The sequence below is a fragment of the Tenrec ecaudatus genome, chromosome X (assembly GCF_050624435.1).
Source record: "Tenrec ecaudatus isolate mTenEca1 chromosome X, mTenEca1.hap1, whole genome shotgun sequence".
Lineage (NCBI taxonomy): Eukaryota > Metazoa > Chordata > Mammalia > Afrosoricida > Tenrecidae > Tenrec > Tenrec ecaudatus.
In genome coordinates this window covers 20,972,983-20,995,270 of record NC_134548.1, presented here as the reverse complement: position 1 = coordinate 20,995,270, position 22,288 = coordinate 20,972,983, and the positions used below count along the sequence as shown (strand labels likewise).

Below are 22,288 nucleotides of genomic sequence, written 5' to 3'. Positions count from 1 at the left end.
ATGGGAAAGGCCTTCTACAAGCTCCCCGGTCTTTGTCTTCTCTCACGAGACCTTTCTTGATCCCTTGTCCAGTTTGGCCTTTTTCTTTGCTCTGAGCCAGGTTTCCTTGTGATTTCTTGTGAGCGTAAGCAGATATTACTGGGGTTAGGGGCTGTCGAGTGGGTTCTGGCTCATAGGGAACCTGTCTGCACACCAGAGCCAAACACCGCGCCAGCCGCACACTCATTGTTATGTTTGAGCCCACTGACGCATCTCCTTGAGGATCTTCCTCTCTTTCGCTGCCCATCTGCATTACCAAGCCATTATACTGGCAATCTTGACTTCTGTGAGAAAGATTTCATAAGTGGATACAGATGTCTGAGATGATTATGGTAGGTTCTTTGTCTGATGGGCATCCTTTATAACTTAAAAAGAAACTACAAGTGAGCACAAAAACTACAATCCGATTTACGTTAAAGCCACCAGTGTGTCTAAATCGAGGGACTTCTGCAGAATGGGAGACATCATAAGTGGCACTGAAAACGCTTACTTGCTTGGGACCCAGGGCAGAGCCCAGACACTCCTATTCAGACCGGTGGTGACATCTGTGTCTTCCCAGGCAGCCATGGAGAGGTTGTTCTCCTATGTCTTCTTGCATTGAAAGGTTGAAAAGCTCAGTCATAGGATCCCAAGGCCAAGAGGGTCCCAAAGGCCTCTTGACAGTTGGTTCTAAAGACCTAAAGGTTTTGCTTTTGAAGTGACAATTTTTTCTCAACACCACCTCAGTGCTACATAAATGAAGGGCAGCAGCTTGGGGCTATGAAAACAGCCACTTGCCCTGTGTAGCAATAATTTCTTTTAAAAGATGTTTTTTTTCTTTTAAAAGAAGATGTCCCAGATGTCCACCTCTTCCAGAATGCTATTCTGCTCCATAATCCGCCCCCCGCCTCCTACCCACCTCTTTGAGTATATTCCCTCATCTCCCTGAGTTCTGTGATTTGCTACAGAGTCAGAAAACTTGGGTGTTGTTCTGTCCAAAATCCAAAGGTTAGGCAGAGGTGAGCCAAATGCAGGATTCAGAGCCAGTGGCCAAAAATGTCCAGAAGTCACAGTAAGTCTTTTTGATTTTTACCAAAACACAGTCAAGGAACAGGTGTATGGCTTTCCAAATGAGATGCTGTGTGTTAGAACTCCATTCAAGGAAAACACAGGATGATGTCTTAAGTCACAGTTTCTCGAAGGTAGAAAGATGTCCTCAAGGAAACAAAGGGCGTGGGTTCATACCCTGTACTAAGGTCCACTCTTAGTCCCACTCTATTCCTGTCCATTAGTGTAGTAGAGAAGGCCCTCCAAAAATGGCATTATAGCCATAGGCAGAGTCCAGAATTATAATATAACATATAGGAAATTATGGCTAGAAGGGCCCTATTAAGTGACCCTCATTGGGTTCTGTGTACACATTGCCAGTGTGCCAGTCACCATCACATGAATGCTGTGTTCCCAGTAGAATAGAGACTCAATATACCAATATATGAATTTTAAATAGATGAACACTTAGAAAAAGAGTTCATATTACATCTTTGCTTGTATCACGGGAATATAATCCCAATGATTTTTTTCCTTTCTTTATTTAAATTTTTTATTGTGAATTGGGTGAAGGACCAAATCAGTTTTCTATTCAATCATTCATACACATTATGTTTCTGCCCTTGATTACAATCCCACACTGTAACATCACTCATTCTACTTCGCCAGCATTTGTTTTTTCATGGTCAGAAACTTCAAGGTTTTTTTAAAAATCATTTTATTGGGGACTCGTACAAGTCATCACAATTCATGCATCCATCCATTGTGTCAAACACATTTGTACGTATGTTGCCATCATCATTATCAAAACATTTGCTTTTTACTTGAGCCCTTGGTATCAGCTCCTCATTTTCCCCCTCCCAACCCCCCAATAAATCCTTGATAATTAATAAATTATTAGTTTGTCATATCTTACACCATCTGACGTCTCCCTTCACCCAATTCTCTGCTGTCTGTTCCCCAGGAAGGAGGTTATATGTCGATCCTTGTAATCTATTCCCCTTTTCTACCCCACCTTCCCTCCACACTCCCCAGTATCTCCACTCTCACCATTGGTCCTGAGGGTTCATCTGTCCTGGATTCCTTGTGTTTTCAGTTTCTTTCTGTACCAGTGTATATCCTCCGGTCAAGCCAGATTTCTAAGGTATAATTGGGATCATGATAAAGGGTGGTGGTGGCTGGAAACATTCAAGAACTAGAGGAAAAGTATATCATTCATCATTGCTACACAGCACTCTGACTGGCTTGTCTCCTCCCGGCAGCCCTTCTGCAAGGGGATGTCCAGTTTCCCACAGATGGACCCTGGGTCCCCACTCCTCACTCCCCCCTCATTCACAATGCTATGATTTTTTTTTTGTCTTTGATGCCTGATCCCTTCGACACCTTGCGATCTCACAGGCTGGTGTGAGAAGCTTCAGTTTTATTATCAACTTATTAAGTCACCTTTCAATGTACAAGCTCCAGTAGGAGATGAAATTCCAATTCTGTTAGACTATTCAATAGATTAAAAATCTAGTTTTCTCTTTTAACCAAAAGTAATTCTGATGTCAAGCATTGATCCAGAGAGATCGGCTCGTTCAAAATTGGCCAAGCGGAGATTAGCATTCACAAGATCGCAGTGGCTTAAATTGGCCATTTTTAAGTTAATTGTCTCACTGGTCCAAATGAGAGGATCAGCATTGTGATTCGGATTTGTTTGGAGTAGCTAGCAGAAATTGCACAAATTATTTTGGGGATATTGGTGAGTGATCCTCTTGTCATTAAGAATTCTTTATTGCCGACGCTCATTCCCTGGGAGACATTGAAGCTGGGGGAAAAAAGAATTCTTTATTGGCACTTGTAGGTGTTCAAGTGTTCAGTCAATGAGTCAATTCCAGAAACTCTGGCTTCTTCTATCACCCAATAAATCTATGCCATCATTTACAATGAGCTGCCCATGTTGCAAGTAGTTCAAAAGGGGTTGAAAGTACTCAGGACGTTAGTCAATTAAGAAAACTCCTCTATGGTCTTGCTTATTTCCCCAGACATCTTTGTCCTTTGTCCTTAAAACACGTGGGCCAGCATACTTACCGACAGGTTCTTTATTCACTAAAGTGCCCTGTGTAGTGGTAAAGTACCACCCACCAATGTTTAATATTAGCCCAGCAATTCTCAACCTGTGGTTGTGACCCCTTTGGGGGTCAAACGACCCTTTCCCAGGGGTTGCCCTATTCATAACAGCAAAATTACAGTGATGAAGTAGCAACAAAAATAATTTTATGGTTGGGGGGTCACCACATGAGGAACTGGCATTAGGGGGGTTGAGAACCGCTGCGTTAGCCAGTCTGTGTGAGATCCTGTCAGCCCTTCAGTTGGCGTAGAGCCTGTCTGAGGCTCAGTAAATGGCTCTCCTTCACACACAAACAAAACATCAAATCCCTGATCAAAGCAGTGCCAGCATTCAGTCCACCCTGCCTGTTAGACACACTGGTGGCTTTAATGTAAATCAGATCAGCTGATTCCCCTAGGGGAATGATATGGCAGTTGATCTGATATCAGCAGCCCCCTAGGAGAATCAGCTGCAGCCAGAACTGGTTGATTTGGCTCAGAGTCCGCCTGTCATTCTGTCATGACTGGTCCAAGGTTTGCAGCATCTAACATACTAGGGGTTACCTAAAAAAGCCCCAGAATCTTATTTTTTTCAAAGCTACATATTGAATTTTTTTCTTTACAAAACAACCTTATCACCTTTGAAGTACTCTCCATTACACCTAATACATTTGTCAAATCTGTGATTCCATTCTAGGAATCATTTATCAAACTCATCTGTTTGGATGGCGGACAGCACCTCCCTCATTTTTTTCAGCACCTCCCTCATTTTTTTCAGCACCTCCCTCATTTTTTTCTTCACCTCTTCTATGTCCTCAAATTGCTATCCTTTCATGTCCGTCTTTATTTGTGGAAGCAAAAAAGTCTCATGGAGCGAGGTCAGGTGAGTCAGGTGCGTGGGGCATGAAAGGCATGCTGTTTTTTTGCCAAAAGCAGATGGACTGAGATGACTGAGTGAGCAGGTGCATTATCATGGCGGCAAAATCAGTCCCCGTCTGCCACAAATCAGGCCTTTTTAGTCACACACTGTTACACAGTCTTTGCAGAACCTCTAAATAACCTGATTAACAGTCTGACCTGGTGGAACGAATTCCAAATGCACTATCCCCCTCACGCAATATTTGTTTTTTTGGGGAGTACCCCCTCGTATAGGTGGGGAGTGGGGAGCAGTAGGCCAAACTGAAGAGTTATTCTGCGAGACTTACACAGAAAGTAGTTAGAAGATTAGAAGGTAGATTTTCCTGGTTAGTGGCCACCTGCAGCTAGCAGTGGCCTCTCTCTCAGCTCAGGCAGCCAGTCCCCTTTCCCAGAATGCCAGGAGGAGCCTGGGAGAGTTTGAGGTGCCAGTGGACATGTGCACGTGGCAGTGGGCATCAAGATTTTCTCTCCAGCACTTTCCTGTTGCCACTTTTCCTTTCCTTACCCTTCTTGCCTTCTGAACTCTGTTCTTGGGCAAGTGCTGCCCTTTGGCTCTCGGATAATGGCTTCTTCTAAAGAGTGTGTGTTTCCCTAGTGTGGTTTGCAACCATACAGACCTGTCTTATTATTTTGCTGAAAATTGAGCCAGGAAGGTGAGCTCTGTTCCAGGCCTGAGGGGCCATAATTTGGGGGTTCCACCAGTCTTTATGCCACCAGTAAGCCCAGCCTTTATCTCCAAATTTCTTTACAGGAATAGAAAGCCCCATCTTTCTCCCACGTATTAAGCTGATGGCTTCAAACTGCCAAATTTGTGTATCACAACCCAGTTCCTCTGTTTCCAAAAGGCAGAATGCAGAGAACACGGGTATAGGATCAACTGTTTCAAATGAATTGGCCCAACTATGTATTTACAGCCGTCAGCTCCCTTCTTTACTATCTCCTTTTGGTCCTACATTCAGATTGTTCATTGCGGTTTCTGGTTTCCCTTCTCTAAATTTGTTTCTTTTTTATCTGTAGAGGGGATTGTGGAGAAGTTTTACTTCTCTGAATCATAATAGGCAACATTTTTAAGGATTTGTCCATGTAGCGGGAGCTCTCCTAAGGTGTTAACATGTGTTAACTTCTTTGCCCTTAAGACAAACTCATTGGCTAGATAGTTTTATCTTCATTTAACAAATAAGAAAATGAAGCTCAGAGCAGGATTGTAGCTTGCCTAGTGTTACTCAGCTAACAAACATCCGGGTTGGACTCTTAACCTCGCTTTTATAGTGCCTCTCACAAAGTCAGGCTGGCTGGCTGGTCTGCATCACTCTTCATGCTTTCATCTATGTGGATTTGCCCAAAGCGAGTCTTGGTGGTGTAGTAGGGTACGCATTGGGCTACTAACTGCAAGGACAGAAGTTTGACACTATCAGCCAGTCCGAGAGAGAAGGAGGCGGCCCTTCTATTCCTGTTAAGATTGACAGTCCCAGAAACCCACAGGGACAGTTGTGCTCTGGCCTGTCGGGTCACTATGAATTAACTCAATGGCAGTGAGCTAAGTCATGAGCTCAGTTATGTGTTCCTGATAGTCTGCAGCGTGTATTCCAAAGTATTTAGCCATTTGGAGTCAGATCCCATTGCTTAAATTGGCTGTATCTTAGGCGTCTGTTGTAATTGCTAATTAATGTATCGAGGGCAAGATGAATGTGATGCAGTCATTCCGCTGATGACAGCAATGGAAACCATTAGCTTTTCCCAGTGTGCTTTTTAAAACCAGGTAGATTCAGTGGTAGAATGTGAATTTTTGAGATGACAGAATGAAGCAATAATGTACCCTTCTGCTTTTAGTGAGAGACTTCAACCTACAGAAAATACATAAAATGAAATTGTGCTAAAAAAAATAGAGGCTTTCTAAGACACAACTATTGGTCCTGCTCCACCTGGAGCAAAGAAGAGTAAAGAAAGTCGAAGACGCAAGGAAACAATTAGTACATAGGATGAATGGACTCTGAGAACCTCAGCCTCTGTGACTAGAACTATGAGGTTCCTGTTCTCACTGCTAACTACCATTCAAGGGATAGCCATAGGAGGCTGTAGACAGAGTGCGAGAAAAATGTGGAACAAAACGCAAAACCAGAATGGTAGGGCTTACTGGTCTGCCAGAGACGGGTGGAAGCCTGGAAGCTAACCCCCGTAGACACCCTTCAAGGCAGGAACTGGACTCACCCTTATGACTCAGCTTTCAGCCCAACAGTGGAGAAGCCTATAAAGTATAAAGGTATACACTCCCTAGAAAAACCCTCAGAAGAAGGCCAGAAGGGTTAGGAAAGAAAGGCCAGAAGTGTTCAACACAGGGAGGCAGTAGAAAGAGTGTTTCTACCTTGTGGGGGAATTGCAGTCAATTTCATGAAACAAATTGTATATTAACAATTGCATGGAAAACGAATTTGCTTTGCAAACTGTCACCCAGATTAGGATTTTTAAAAAGTTGAAAAGTCTAATGACGTTCTGAGAAAATACAAGTAAAAATTAGAAGGTCAGAAACCGTCTCCGACCTGATGCAGAGGGCTTAAGTGGAGAGCAAATGCTTTGAGAGTGATTAGGGCAAAGACTGTACAGATGTGCTTTATACAATTGATGTATGTATATGTGTGGATTGTGATAAGAGTTGTATGAGCCCCTAATAAAATGTTTTAAAAAAAAGAAAGAAACCGTCTCCATAGATACACAAAAGTACAGAAATGGAAAATTGAGTGTGAAAGAATAAAGCCAAAACAAGGTAGAGCCTGGTTATGTGATTGAAGAAAACACACACAAAAGTAAAACTTAAAATGTTTTGGTCTTAGTGGCTCAGCAGTGATTGTGTCGCAGCAAGTGAGAGGACTAGATGGGGTAAGGAGTTTAATTAGTCAACAGAGATGTGCCCATATTTATGTATTCTTTACATGGGAAGCCCTGGTGGTGTAGTAATTAGGCATTGAGCAGCAGGGTTAGCAGTTCAGAATCACCAGCCACTGTGAGGGAAAAATACAAGGTTTTTTACTCCCATAGAGAGTTAACTTTCTCGAAAACCCACTGGGGCAGTTCTCCCCTGTGCTATAGGGTCGCTATGAGTTGGGATTGACTTAGTGACATTGAGTACACAAGCTGACCTGGTAGTACAACGAGGATTTGTTCTAGTAGCCTAAATGTTAACACTGCATATAGATTTTCCTGTTCACGGGTACTTTAATCCAGAAGAGTAATCTGTTGTGACTTGGGCTTTAAAATAATCATTACAAATAGGACCTTTTTTATTAGTCATTCCTTGTCCTTAATTTGGGTAGTGAGAATTAACCTAGGAACTTGAGCTAGAATGAGGTGGCAGTGTCTGGGGTTTGTGATCTTTTCAATGCTTGCCTTTAACCGAGTTCACAACAAAATTAGTCCCAGCAGTAGTGTGTGGCTCATCAGTAGTTTGAGCATATTCTTACTAACATGACCCGCTTAGTCTTCATCTCTCCCTGACCTATTGGCCACCTTTGCTCGTAGTCTGAACCTCTAATGGCACTGAAATCCTAGGATGAGCTGCTAAGAGGCCAAATGTAGCCCTGTTGGCATAGTGGGATACAAGTTGGGCTGCTAACCACAAGGTTAGCATTTGAAACCACTGTCAGTGAAAGATGAAACTTTTTACTCCTGTGAAGATTTACAGCCTCAGAAACCCACAGTTCTACTCAGAATCGGCTCGATGGCATTGGCTTAGTTGAGATCAGGCCAAAAGTTCCCACTGCTGTTTACAGATGGCATCTTTCCATATGATTTTTATATAATAAATATATCTTTTGTGTGTGTGTGTGTGGCTGTGATTAGGGGCTAATTGGTATGCAACCATGAGCCAAAAACAACTTATTGGGGGGTGGGAAATAAGTTAGGCAAATTTGGGGAACTAGCCTTTATTTTATTCTGTGGCAGGTATAGGAAAATCTTTTTACTTTTAAAGTTGTTATTGTTAATTAGGTGAAGGTTTACAGAGCAGATCATCCGTTTTACACTCAATAATTCATCCATAAATCCAATAAATGATCTCTTTGGGTCTGAAAGGGGTTCATTTAATTTTGAAAGTGAATTAACTTAGAGTTAGGGTTAATATATTTATTAGGGTTAATAGTATATAACAGTGTGATAGTAAGAGCAAAATACACATGTATAATTCATTTGCTCAGCAGTTTGCTAAATTGATTTTGGCTTCTGGAGCTAATAAAAAGAGAGCAAGATTAAATCCATTAAATCTGGTAGAGCCTTTACTTTATCTTGGAGGTGATTTTTTAATTGGTCTTTACTCTTAAGAAATGTTTACTCTAGTTAGAGATATGATTTATGGAGTAGCCGTAAATGGAAATATGGATTCGTGTACAGACCTTTATAAAATATGTTAATAGTATTGCCAAGTGCTCAGGGAAGGTACACAGATCTTTGAGATTAGCAGGAAGAACCCATGGAACTGAGCTTATGTTTGTTTTATTTTGTTTTCTAGGTTTTGTTCCTTGAACAAGGGGCTGCTTACCCTTAACAGAGGACTGGCACAAGAAGCCCAGGATCCCAAGAAGCAAAGACCCTTCCACATTGATGAAGGCAAGGAAGGGTGTTTACCTTTTATGCTAATTTTTGGGGAAAACCCCAACAAACAAAAAACCTTCTGGGAGGTTTTCAAAACAGTTATTTAGGGAAAATGAGGCATATTAAAAGTAGATCTTTTACGGACATTGGGCCTCTACTCAAGTACTCCCTCAACGCAAGATCACTTTGTTTTAATAACTTGACATTCTGTGCTCACCTTCCCAACACGATCACTGAAGACAAAGTGGTGCATAAGCAAATGTGGTGAAGAAAACTGATGCTTCCTGGCTATCAAAAGATATAGTACCTGGGGTCTTACAGGCTTGAAGGTAAACAAGTGGCCATCTAGCTCAGAAGCAACAAAGCCTACATGGAAGAAGCACCCCAGCCTGTGTGATCATGAGGTGTCTATGGGATCAGGTATCAGGCATGGAAGACACAGAACAAAAAATCATATCATTGTGAATGAGGGAGTGTGTGGAGTGGAGACCCAAAACCAATCTGTAGACAATTGGACATTCCCTTAAGGGTCACAAGGAAAACATGAGCCAGTCAGGGTGCACTATAGCACTGATGAAACTTACAACTTTCCTCTAGTTCTTTAATGCTTCCTCCCCCCACTCTCATGACCTCAATTCTACCTTACAAATCTGGCTAGACCAGAGCATGCTCATAGGTACAGATAAGGACTGGCAACACAGAATCCAGGACAGATAAACTCCTCGGACCAATAATGAGAGTAGTGACACCAGGAGGGGAAGGGAAAGGGGATGGTGGAAGGAGAGAAGGGGAACTGATCACAGTGATCAACATATAACCCCTCTCCAGGAGGACAGACAGCAGAAAAGTGGGTGAAGGGAGACAGACTGGTCAGTGTAAGACATGAAATAGTAATAATTATAAATTATCAAGGGTTCATGAGTGAAGGAGGGTGGGGGAGGGAGGGAAAATGAGCTGATACCAAGGACTCAAGTAGAAAGAAAATGTATAGAGAATGATAATGGCAACATATGTACAAATGTGCTAGACACAAAGGTTGTATGGTATGGATTGTGATAGCCGTATGAGCCCCCAATAAAATGATTTTTTAAACAAGTAGATATTTTACAATCCTCATTTATAAATGTCTAGGTTAACTACGTGGTAGATTCAAGTAGAAAGCAATTCCAAATTTCATTTACATGGGAACTTTGGTAACCAACCTCTTTTAGGTAAATGAGCTCTACTTCCTGTGTGTACAGGCACTGAGGAGGGAAGCATGAGCAAGAAAAAAACTAACTTTTGAAAGGTGAACCCTCAGTGGTCCTAATGCAATGCTCTTAGTCCATAGTTTTGTTAGGGGGATGCTGTTAATCCATGCTTAATTAACGGAAATTTCAGTTATGACTCTAATATGCAAACTGTGGGTTATCTAATAGTTTAGAACTATTTATTATAATTAAAATTGTGGCTTTTTGAAGGTTCCAAAATATATGTGTGTATACAGTAAATCATTTAAAATTGTACTTGTTGTTTTGACCCTAAACATCTGCCTGTCTTCTTACAATGGCCAAACTAGTTATAAGTTTATGTCAGTGAGCATCAGTAGTCTGTGTATATTTGTGGTACTTTGTGTGCATTGTTTTATTTGAGGCAAAAAGCAGATGGAAGACTCACTTACCAGAGCCCTGGTGGCACAGTGGTTAAAGTTCTTGGCTGCTAACCAAAATGTCAGGTGGCTGCTAACCACCTGCTGCTTCATAGGAGAAAGATGGGATAGTTTGCTTTGGGGAGATTTACAGTCTTGGAAGACAAATTGACTAATTTTTTTGAAGTTCTCTGATTTTATTGTAATTGGGAGCTTGCACCAAATTTATGGTGTATACACAATTGTTTAGTAGAAAATTTAACGAAAACCAAAGTACATGTTAAAGCCAATCAGATTTGGTTTGGATTAGTTGAAAGTTACTGAACAAAGATCGCCACTGTTCATAGAACTATATTTATTTGTGTATGTACACATGTGTACAACAATGATAAAACTTTTGAAATGCTAGGATATGAATTCATTGTGTTTTGTGAAATACTCTAGATTTATTTTTTAACTCTTGTATTAATACTGGTTTCTAATTTGTTTTCCCTAGCACATTCCCCTATCCATGTGAATAACGGTGTGTGGTAATTAGAATCAACTTTTTTTCCAAGTGCTTACAGTTGTCTAGCACTACTTTTTTTCTTGCACTTCTGGGCTGTGGGCATTAACTAAAATTCAGTTGCATACTTTGCCTTACATTGCTTTACTTCTTTGCTCACTTCTCCGGTTTAAACTTCCGTGACGATTAGGGTTGTACAAAGAAGAAAAAAGAGGTAATAGCGAGGGCTCCGATTTGCATAGTTTGGCAGCCAAGCCTTCCTGCGGAAACTCAGCAGTTTTCCCTAACACTGCCCCTGAGAAGATGGGTGTGGATCCCGTCCATAATATATAATATCTCCATCTGAATGGCACCCATCTGCTGACTCTGGCACAGCCTCACTGGATGAGTAATTCGACATTCCCCCTTTTCATTTGTTTCTATAACCCCCACTGGCCAGAACAAGGCACCCCCCTCCCGCTTCATCCCACCCCCGCACAGAGGGATTGTGCAGTAGTCATCTCAGGTTTTCCCTTCCCTGAGCTTTTTCTGTGGCATTAAATGGAAATCCATGGATCTTTAAAGCTTTCGGGTGCACGTCTGTCTCGCTTTTATCAATTTTGCTCTTTGCCATACTCACGGTCTCATGTGTTCCACAGAGTGACCTCCTTTTTGCTTTTGTTTCAGTTCGAGATAAGTTGCGGGAAAAAGTAGGAGCATCCACAAACTGGAGGTATGCAGCCACGGGTTTCATTGATGCTGTCGTCCCCAAGGGTGGTGGGGGACTGGACTTCGGCCCATTCAGTGAGCTTCTCCTAGGGATGGTGGACCTTGTGCTTGTTGATGGGGCCACAGTTACTTTCAGACATCCTTGTTAATTGAGGTATCATTGTCAAAATAATGTGAGGCTCGATATTTTCTAGGTCTTTCCAGAAGGCATTCAAGTGTATTACCTTTCTGATTCTCATGGCAAAACATAGCAAAACTGATTCTCATAGTATTATGGCATAATGTTTTTATTTTTTTAAAAGCTTGGTGATAACAATGAGTCTCACAAAATTGCATGATTAAATGCCAGGGATTTTCCATGATGCCATACAACATGACTCATTTATTGCTTCTTGTGAGTTCGTTAATCTCTCAGTTTTTCCCCGCTACGGAATAGGAAATAATCTTTCTTGATGCACAGAATGTTGAGGCTAAAATGAGATGAAAAGAGAAAAAAGCATTAGTGATAACTAGGTATATAATGATTTACTGTTGGTATAGAAATTTTCTAATGACAACTTTGTAATTATTTTACCAACAAAACTTCAAATATAATAAAAAAATATGAAGAACGAATACCTGAGGACCCACCAACTGGATTCAGTAATTGTCGATCGTCTACGAAATTTGTTTTATGTGTGCATATATTTTGGCTGAGCTGTTTCTAAGCAAATCATTGACATCATGACACTTTAGCATGTAACTTCAGTAGCAGAATCACTGTGAATCTCTAATAAGTAAGACATACTCGTACATAGCAAAATTGTCAGTAGTGTATATACTTGAGTATAAGCTGAGATTTTTTAACACATTTTAAAAATCATTTTATTAGGGACTCATACAACTCTTTTCACAATCCGTACATACATCATTTGTGTCCACATGTTGCCATCATCATTCTCAAAACACCTGCTTTCTACTTGAGTCCTTGGTATCAGCTCCTCATTTTCCCCCCTCCTTCCCCGCTCCCCCTTCCCCCTGAACCCTTGATAATTTGTAAATTATTATTATTTTGTCCTATCTTATAGCATCCGACGTCTCCCTCACCTACTTCTCCGCTGTCCGTCCCCCAGGGAGGAGGTTATATGTAGATTCTTGTCATTTGTTCCCCCTTTCTCCCTCACCCTCCCTCCACCCTCCCGATATCACCACTCTCACCACTGATCCTGCGGGGTTCATCTGTCCTGGATTCCCTGTATTTCCAGTTCCTATCTGTTTCAGCACATTTTTTAATACAGTTTTTGTGGTAAAATGAGGTGCCTTGGTGGATATCTGGGTCAGCTTATACTCGAGTATATATGGTAATTCCTTAAAATTACCTCCAGTCTTTCAAAAAAAAAGTATACTACCCACTTCATAATCAGAATTCACAACCATTCCCAATAAAATGTTTTTTAAAAACTACAAAGGATGATCTTATAACATTGTAATTTGTACATAAGTTTTAAATGAGTGAATTTGCATTAAGAATTTTTTCATTCATATATACGTAAGTGAACCAAAGGTTTTTGTCTTTTGTTGGTTTGCTTCAAAATAAATAAGTAATTAAAAGATGCTGATTTTTTGGAGGAAAAAAAACTGATTGTGGTAGCAGTTGTACAATACTGCTTGATGGGATTGAACTGTGGAATGATGTGATATCTATATTAGCTCCAAATAAAACTGTTTTGGAGAAAAAATAAATATTAAATAAAAACTATCCCATTACAACAATTTTCGTGAATTTATATTTCTGGTTTATGTCATAATCTCTTTTCCAGTTCAATATTTTAACTAGTTTTTTGAAATGTTGTACCAGCAAGACTTTTCGTCAGTTTCTGTTTCTGTGTGAAAATAAGAACTGTCATTTAAAAATTTTTAAAAATTATTTTATTTATTTGTTAAAACTCATTTTTTAACTAAAAAACAAAACAACAACAAAAAAGCCCCAAACATAACACCAAAAAAACTAACATTGAATTTGGCGCTTTTTAGTTCCCCAATTTAGTTGCCCGGGCCACTCTCTCCTACCACCACCTTTTTGTCCCACGAGCTTGACTTTAAAGAGGCTAAACAATGTGCCTTATAGAGTGTGTCACATTCTGGATTTATCTGGTGCCATTTAACCTGTTCCTCTATTTTACATGGATCAAAAATTACATGACTGGATATATACTAAACTAGGATCACTAGGATACTAAATTAGGATGACTGGATGTATAGTAAACATTCCTGGCAATACCACTTCAGAAGTTAGGCCTAGAAAGACATCTTAATTTGGGTTCTATTCCCTTGTCTCTCTTTTCTCTTCCACCTAAATTTTCTTTTCCTTCCCTTTATGTCTCCTTTTTACATTCTTTACCTCAATCTTTTTCTCTACCTTCTATACTCTGGTATACTCCATTTTTTGTCTCTCTTCTGAAATTGAGAGGGAGGAAGAGAGAGATGAAAGAGAGAACGAATTGGGACAGAGAAGATGAGATGGAATTGAGTGGCCATGTCATACTTTAGTGCATATGTTTCTATCTCTGTGAATTTTAACATATAAAATCAAGTATTCTATTTTTTAAGAGGCTTATGGCACATTGCTTAAACACTTGGCTGCTAGCCAGTAGGTTAGGAGTTCAAACATACCAGCAGCTCCATAGGAGAAAGACCTGTCAATCCACTCCTGTAAAGATCACAGCTTGGAAACTTCGTGGGGCAGATCTGCTTTTTTCTGTGGGTCTCTGTGTGAGTTGACTCTGAAGTATGTTTTTTTTTTTAAATCTCACGTCTAAGAATTTTTACCAGAAATTTTTCATTTCACCACATGGCAGGAGGAGATGAAGTAGGTCCATACGTTCTCTATCCTTTGATACTAATAACAGGCCTCTATGTCCCCGGGGTTGTGGGATAACATTGATTTTGTGTTTGATGAGGTGTGCGTCTTTTTTTTCCCTCAGTGACCACAAGAAAGCAATGGAGGAAAGAAAATTACTTCATAACCTTTTGGCCAAGTCACAGAAAGAACTACCACCAAGACGAATGCGAGACAGCTACACGGAAGTTCTCTTGCCATTGGGGAGTCAGCCTGAATTACGAGAGAAGTATCTGACTGTTCAAAACACCGTGAGGTAACAAACACACCACTATTTTTATCTGTGGCATCTGTTTCTTTTCCTTTGCCTTTTTTGAAAATTAAAATTTTGAAATCTAATTCACTCACCATACAATTCACCAATTTAAGATGTACATCTTAAAAAGCACTCAGATTTCATCGTGGAACTATCGCCACAATAAATTTGAGAACATGTTTGTAGCCCCGAAGTGTGTCAAAGGCAGATCAGCCTGATTGTCGTTTAATGAGCGCCGTGCTTGATTTCACAGGTTTGGCAGGATTCTTGAGGATCTGGACAGCTTGGGAGGTACTGGATTTATTTTTCCTGTTTCTTCTCCATCAGTTAGTTACGCACTGAGTCCTACAGTTGGAAAAGATCTTTGTATTTTGTGACCTGCACAAATGAGGATCTCATGTTCTCAGACAACGGAGAAAGAAGACTGTCTACTACTGAATTGTCATCATGCTTTTTTGTAAACATAGGGTATAATAGGGTTATAGCTCTGATTACCGTATATGCTCGAGTATAAGCCGGGTTTTCCGAGCACAAGTTTTATGCAGTTTTTGTGGTAAAATTAGGTGCCTCTGCTGATAATCGGGTTGCCTTATACTCGAATATATATGGTACTCTTTTTCAAATGCCATTTTAAAACAAACTTAAGAAAAGCTGCAAATACTGTAGAGAACACTTTTTCCTTCCTGAATCATGTCAGGGTAACTATGCTGACATAGTTGTTCCCTGCATTCACAAACTTCCTTTCCGCCACCTCTGTGTTCTCCTGATTACCTCCTGTTGATGGCTAATCCTTATTTCCTACTTGCTCAGTTCTATACCTCCAGCTTCTTGGAACTTGTCTTATCTCTCATGCATTCGCCCTTCTAGCTTAAGACTATCCTCAGCTTCACATTTCCTTCAGCTTACAAACACCTTGAAAACTTTTAATGAAAAGTACATAAAACTCCTTTTCCTTCTAGCCCCCTTAAACTGTGTTTCTCCCTCACTGTACAGCTAACTTTCTGGAAAGACTTGGGAAAAATTATCTGCCCTCATTGTCTCCACTTCCTGACTCCCTATTTCCCAGTCTGTTGTGCCCTGGCTTCTACTGAGTTTACTCTTAGGAAGTTCACAATTGACCCTTTCTCCCACAATCTGAAGAATACTTTCTGGGCTTAACCCCTTGGTAGGTTTCAGTATTATTGAATGCATAACAGTGAGTTTGGTTACTTCCATGCTTCAGTTGCTATCAGTATCCAGAAGCTCTGTTTCCTGCCACCCCTTTCTGAAGTCCAGACCCATTGTCCTCCAGCTACCGAGCATCTTCATTGGGAGAGCCACAGACTTCTTAAGTTTAGCATGTTGAAAATGGCCTATTCTGCTCTTCCTGAAGTCTTTTCTAGTGAATGATGCCGGGATCCTCACTTATCCAAAATAGAAGCCTAGGTTTATTCAAGTTTTGTCCATCCTACCTTCTTTGTCCCTTGAGTTTTTTCATTTATACTTTGTCTTAGGGAAAGCCCACATAGTTTCTTTTCTGAGGACCACAAAAACTTCTAAACAGAGTTTATTTTTTAAGATCATTTTATTGGGGGCTCTTACAGCGCTTATAGCAACCCATACATCAATTATATCAAGCACATATGTCCATATGTTGCCTTCGTTATTTTCTAAACATTTGCTTTCTATTTCAGCCCTTGGTATCAGATCCTCTTTCTACCCCCCTCGTGACCCCTTGATAAATTATAAATTATTATTTTCATATCATACACTGACTACTATCTCCCTTTTCCCCTGGTTTCTGTTGTTCGTCCCCCCCTGGGATGGGGGGGTGGTTATGTGTCAATTATTGCGATCAGTTTCCCCTTCCTCTCCTCTTCTCCCCACCTTCCCCCCTCTCTCCTGGTATCATTACTCCCATTTCTGTTCCTGAGGGATTTCTCTGACCTGGATTCTGTGTGTCATGGGCTTTTATCTGTTCCTGTGTACATGCTCTAGTCTAGCCCAAAGTGAAAGACAGGACTGAGGTCATGATTGTGGGGGGTGAGGAAGCCTCAAGGAATCAGAGGAATATTGTGCGTGTCATTGGTGTGATATTGCACCCTGGTTGACTTATCCCTTCCTTGTGACCCTCCCATAGTCTACAGATAGGTTTTGGGTCTCTGTTCTGAGCCCCTTTGTTCTCAACAATATGGTTTTTTGGGGTCTTTTAATGCCTGTTACATGATCCAGTTGATACCTCATGATCCCACAGCCTGGTGTACTTCTTCCACATGGGCTTGTTGCTTCTCTGCTAGAGATGGTCGCTTGTTTAACTTCAAGTCTTTGAGACCCCAGGTGCTTTATCTTTTGATAGCCGGGCACCATCAGTTTTCTTTACCATGAATGCTTGTGCACCCTTTTTGTCTTTAGCGATCCAGCTTGCTGGGAGGGTGAACATCACAGAATGCCAGGTTGTTAGAACAAAGTGTTCTTGCGTTGAGGAAGGGCTTAAGCATAGGCCCAATGTCCATCCACTCCCCCAATGTATTGCCATATAAATATATGTCTGTAGGCCAATACCTCTATTTTTGTGAATTGACATGTACACACCTATGTTTATACCTCTGTCCATAACTTTGCTTCCTAGATCTTTCCTCTGTTTCCTTTTACCTTCCTTCTTCTGCCTTTTAGTCATTCCTCTGAGCTAGATTGCTGTTGCTCCAACACCCCCAGGATCTCTACATCCTCCTTGTTGTTGATTTTAATTCCCTAGTTGATCCCCTGTCTATGGTGTTGTTTGCTCATAGCTCCCTTCCTCCACCTTTAACGGGGTTTCTTGCTTTTAACTTTCTATTCCTGTAATTTGTCCTCCAGCAGATGGATAAAGATTTATTATTACTCAGCAAACATACATTGTGAATAGACCCTGTTTTGAGGGTTGGTGAGACAAATTTGAATGAATCGTGGAGAAGCAGGGAGATAAGCATGTCATCATAAGACAGCTTTAACCAAGGTGATATCTATAAGGTACATGGAAACATGCTTGGCACACATACATGCTTGTTAAATGATGGCAGGCATACTCATACCCACAGGCAGGGAGGACATAAGCACTGAGGATGTTAAGGGGGAGGAGGCAAACTGAGAAAACCTACTGTTTCATGATGATGGAAGAGTCAGGAGGAAACTTGGCTGGATTCTTGTGAGTGATTCCTTTTACGGAAGACGTTTGTCTGATGTCAGACTCAAGTGCTGCTGGTAACTCTGCTGTGGGTACCATATCTCTGTGGAAAGTTGATGAGTCACCTGGGTTGTGTTTCCTCACATCTAAAATAAAAGGAGCAGTTAGATTAGAGAATTTTCCAATCTCTTCGATTTAGAAAAGGTTTTTATCGTAGACTAAGATCATTGGTGGAATATGTGGAGTTTTCAAAGCAAGATAAGGCGTTTTATAGATATTGGGATGAGTTATAAATGTTAAGAAATGATTTTCCATTTCCTCTATCTGATATTTTCCCTGTTGGTTTTTTTTTTATAGTTCTTGTTTGCTACACGCACAGTAAAGTTGAGGAAGCTCACACATCTCCTTTATCCATAGTTACAGCCCTGGTGGACAAAATTGGTAAGCAGTACCATTTTCTATATGTCCTTGGAATTCTTAGTAGAAGATATGAGGGGGTACCCACTAAAAAAAGAGGTATCCCCTCAAAACTCAAACAAACAAACAAAAACAAAATTCTGCTTGGCAGAGCTTTCGTAGTACACATTTTCCTCTGTAGGTGAGCATCGAGCAAGTTGGTTCTGAGTTAGTGCAGCCAGTGGCGTCGCCTGGGAAGGTTCTCTGGTTACAGTGAATTTTTTTGTAAAAGCAGTTTTGCTCGACCCTCATTGTTTGTGATGATTGGTTTAAGAGAACAGCACACAGCTGTGAAATTTTGTTTCCTGCTTGGGAAAAATGCCGCAGAAACTTTTGTCATATTGAACATAGCTCACAAGGACAGTGCTATGGGAAAAACTCAAGTGTACAAGTGGTTTTCTTGTATCGAAAAAGATGAAATGTTGATTGATGACCAACGTTGTTGTAGATGTCCATCAACTTCCTGAACAGATGAAAATGTTGACTCCTAGTCCATTTGGAGTTCACTCCACCAGGTCAGACTGTTAATTAAGCTTTCTATTATTTAGAGGTTCTGAAAAGATTGCATAACAGTGTGCAACTAAAAAGGCCTGATCTGTGGCAGATGGAGACTGGTTTTGCCACAACATACCTGCTTGCTCAGCCATCTCAGTGCATTAGTTTATGGCAAAAAACAGCCTGCCTTTCTTGCACCTTACTCACCTGGCCTCCCTCTGTGTGACTTTTTTTTGTTTTTGCGAATGAAGAACGACATGAAAGGACAGCAATTTGACAACATAGAAGGAGTGAAGAAAAAAAATGAGGGAGGTGCTGTCAGCCATCCAAACAGATGAGTTTAAAAAATGTTTCCAAGTATGGTATTGCAGATTTGACAAATGTATTACGTGTAACGGAGAGTTCTTCAAAGGTGATAAGGTGGTTTTGTAAAAAAAAAAAATTTAAATACTTGGCTTTGAAAAGAAATTCTGGTTTGTTTTTTTGGGGGGGTACCCCCTCATATTCTTGAGATTAGGGGAAATGTTAGCCTTTTGTGGAGTTTTTTATGTGATATATATGTTTATGAGAATGTCTGTGTATTAAAATATAATTATTTAGAAGTAGAAAGGTTTTACATGATTCCAGTTTTATCTTTTTCATGTATTTCCCATTAAAAAGGTTTCTTTTATATGTCAAACAATTGATTTTAGTTTTGAAGAGTAGAAAGATATGCCAAAAAGTCAAGTGCAATTCCTTGCGTAGTATAGAAAATTTCTCGTTGATTTGGGCACCTAATTGATTCTCAGAGTTTGTTTTTGTTGTTTTTTAAATAACATTTTATTTCAGTTTGGGTAAAACTGTACAGAGCACATTTGTTTCGACAATTAATTTAAACAATGAACTAATTCTTTTCAACAGTTCATCCACCTATTGTTTCATGACACTAATCACAATCCGCTCAATATAGCAGCACTCTTTCCAGTTCTTCCCCGGGCTCCCTGTTTCCATTTGCCCTGCCTCTTCCTGCCATCTGAACTTAATTTGGAGGCAAATAATGATGCCCTTTTGGTCATAGATGCTTGATTATTTTCAGGAACAATTTCCTCGTGAGTGTTACTGTTTACTTTATGGGTCTATTATTTGACTGAAAGATGATCCCTGGGGGTAGGTTCCAGTCTAGGTTGGAAGGCTGTATAGGGGGCATAGTCTTAGGGGTTGTACTAATTTCTACCATACCAGCCTGATCCTTTTTTTTAATGATTTGGTTCCACCTCTTTGTCACAATCTGCCCAGGGCCTTTGGTCCTGATCGGAGTGGCCAGTAGTGGTAGCCAGGTACCATCTACTTCTTCAGCTCTCAGGCTAATGGAGACTGAGGTGCATGTAGTCATTAGTCTTTTGGGCTAATTGTTTCCTTGAGTCTTCGACTTTCTGTTTTGCAGATATGTGCAAGAAGAGCATAAGCCCAGAACAGGACATTAAGTTCACTGGCCATGTTAGCTGGGTCGGGAATACATCCATGGAAGTGAAGATGCAAATGCTTCAGGTGTGTATGTTACATGAAGGGAAGGCTTCTTGATCTATTTATCCACGGATGGGTAGGCAGCTCATCACTTGTAGAAAAAAAATAGAAATTCATATCATACTATCTTCATCCTACGCATGATTTGTGGCTTATCGTTAGTGTTTGTTTTCTCCCAAAAATCATATATACCTTTATGCAAGATCCCTGGTAGTGTAGTGGTTAGAATTCGGCTGCTAACCATAAGATCAGCAGTTCTAAAACCACCAGCCACTCTGCAGGAGTAAGATGGGATTTTTCTACTCCCGTAAAGAGTTATAGTCTTGTAAACTCACAGGGACAGTTCTACCCTGTCCTACAAGGTCACTGTGAAACAGAATCAATTCTATGGCAATGAGCTTGGTTTTGAAAATATATATACGGCTCTGTGGCAAGGTGCTTGCTTCTTGTTTTGCCCAGGAGAATGTTAGAAAGATGGGCTGTTTAAGTTATGAAGGGAAATGATCATTTAGACTATTGCAGCAGTCGGAAGCAGCCCCTTCAATGAGAACCTTAGCATAACTATTATCAAGAAATTTCTCAGGAAAAAGAGGATAATAGCAGAGAAATTAAATACTCCAGAGTGTATCCGAGAGGTCGTCTAAATAATATATTTCTTATTTACTGTAATTAAAAATGTACACAGGAAAAACATAGACCATTTCAACAATGTCTATAAGTTTAATACAATGATAGTGATTACATTCTTCGAATTGTGTGGCCATTTCGCCATCCTTTTTTTATTTTTGCCTCTCCTGCTGATAAGAATTCCTTTCTCCGCAATTTCCTATCTGATGCTTTGAATTGATGTTAACAATGTGTTCCCGTATAGTAAGTTTTTAAAAGGGCACAAAACCTTGATGTGGTGGGGTCAGGGTAGGCACAATTCTCACCGCGTGTCTCTAGTGTTGTCCCTGTGTTGCAATGGGCCAGTGAGGGAAATCGTGTCTCATGGTGGTGGGGCTGGCCCTACGGTCCTCTCTGTGCATTGGCTTCTCTGAGCAGAAATATTGACCTCAGGGCTTGGTGGACCAGAATGTGCTTCACTCTTTTTCCTCCCCCCTTGTTTGCTCCTGTGTGCTCTGATCAGACATGTCCCTCTCCTTGAGCTGTAGCTTCAGTGCTGGCCTCTGAAATGAATTTTTCTGGGGGAATGTGAGGCTGTCCACTGAGTTGGTAATGGGGCCAGCCCCTCAGGCCTCTCTATTGGTTTCCTGCTTCATGCCAGTGTGTTGCGTTCTTGTCTTGGAGCACCGGGTTGAAATCTAATCCCTCTTTCGCTGTGGAGATAAAAACAACACCCTTCCCTTGGGTGGGTTAAAATAAGAGCCGGAAACACAGGGAATACAGGCCAGTTAAACTCCTCCGGATCAATTTTGAGAGTAGCCATACCAGAAGGGTAAGGGGAAGGTGGAGGGAGAAAGGGGGACCCGATCACAAAGATCTACTTATAACCCCCTCCCAGGGGTATGGACAACAGACAAGAGGGTAGAAGGAGACATCAGACAGTGCAAAATATGAAAAGATAATAATTTATGAATTATCAAGGGTTCATGAGGGGAGGGAGGAGGAGAGAGGGGAAAATGAGGAGCTGATACCAAGGGCTCAAGTGGAAAGAAAATGCTTGAAAATGATGATGGCAACATATGCACAAATTTGCTTGATACGATGGATGTATGGATTATGATAAGAGTTGTACAGCCCCGAATAAATGTTTTTTTAAAGGTATAAAGCTCATGGTAGATAGTATTTACTAGTTGAACTAGACTGTTACTTGGTTATAAAGCAGGCATCAGGAGATCTTTGGGGTTTATGGTTTCAGATACAAAGATCACCTCTGGGCCATAGGGTTGGACTGGTAACCCAGCCTCACTGCTTATAGGAAGTCTAAATTCCATGAGAATTAAATTTTGTTACTCATCAGAATTTTCCTTTAGAATCTTTGATCAAAATGCTCAGTAGCCAGGCGCCATCCAGTCTGGCCTTAGAGCAAGGGCTACAGTTGAGCTTGGAGGGAGTTGGCCACT

The 22,288-nt window shown here is 40.8% G+C and overlaps 1 protein-coding gene and 1 pseudogene across 1 annotated transcript in view; one reads left to right on the top strand and one right to left on the bottom strand.

Annotated features, from left to right (window-relative positions):
• The window catches only part of ACOT9 (acyl-CoA thioesterase 9), a 34,265-nt gene that overhangs the window by 1,233 nt on the left and 10,744 nt on the right, over positions 1 to 22,288 (top strand). Inside the window, exons 2-8 of the mRNA XM_075538918.1 lie at positions 8,570 to 8,667; positions 10,776 to 10,802; positions 11,451 to 11,496; positions 14,456 to 14,626; positions 14,880 to 14,917; positions 18,126 to 18,209; positions 20,143 to 20,246. Coding sequence (XP_075395033.1) covers positions 8,570 to 8,667; positions 10,776 to 10,802; positions 11,451 to 11,496; positions 14,456 to 14,626; positions 14,880 to 14,917; positions 18,126 to 18,209; positions 20,143 to 20,246 — 568 coding nt within the window. The remainder of the gene's footprint in view (positions 1 to 8,569; positions 8,668 to 10,775; positions 10,803 to 11,450; positions 11,497 to 14,455; positions 14,627 to 14,879; positions 14,918 to 18,125; positions 18,210 to 20,142; positions 20,247 to 22,288) is intronic.
• LOC142434667 (BTB/POZ domain-containing protein KCTD9-like) lies at positions 2,591 to 5,039 on the bottom strand (annotated as a pseudogene).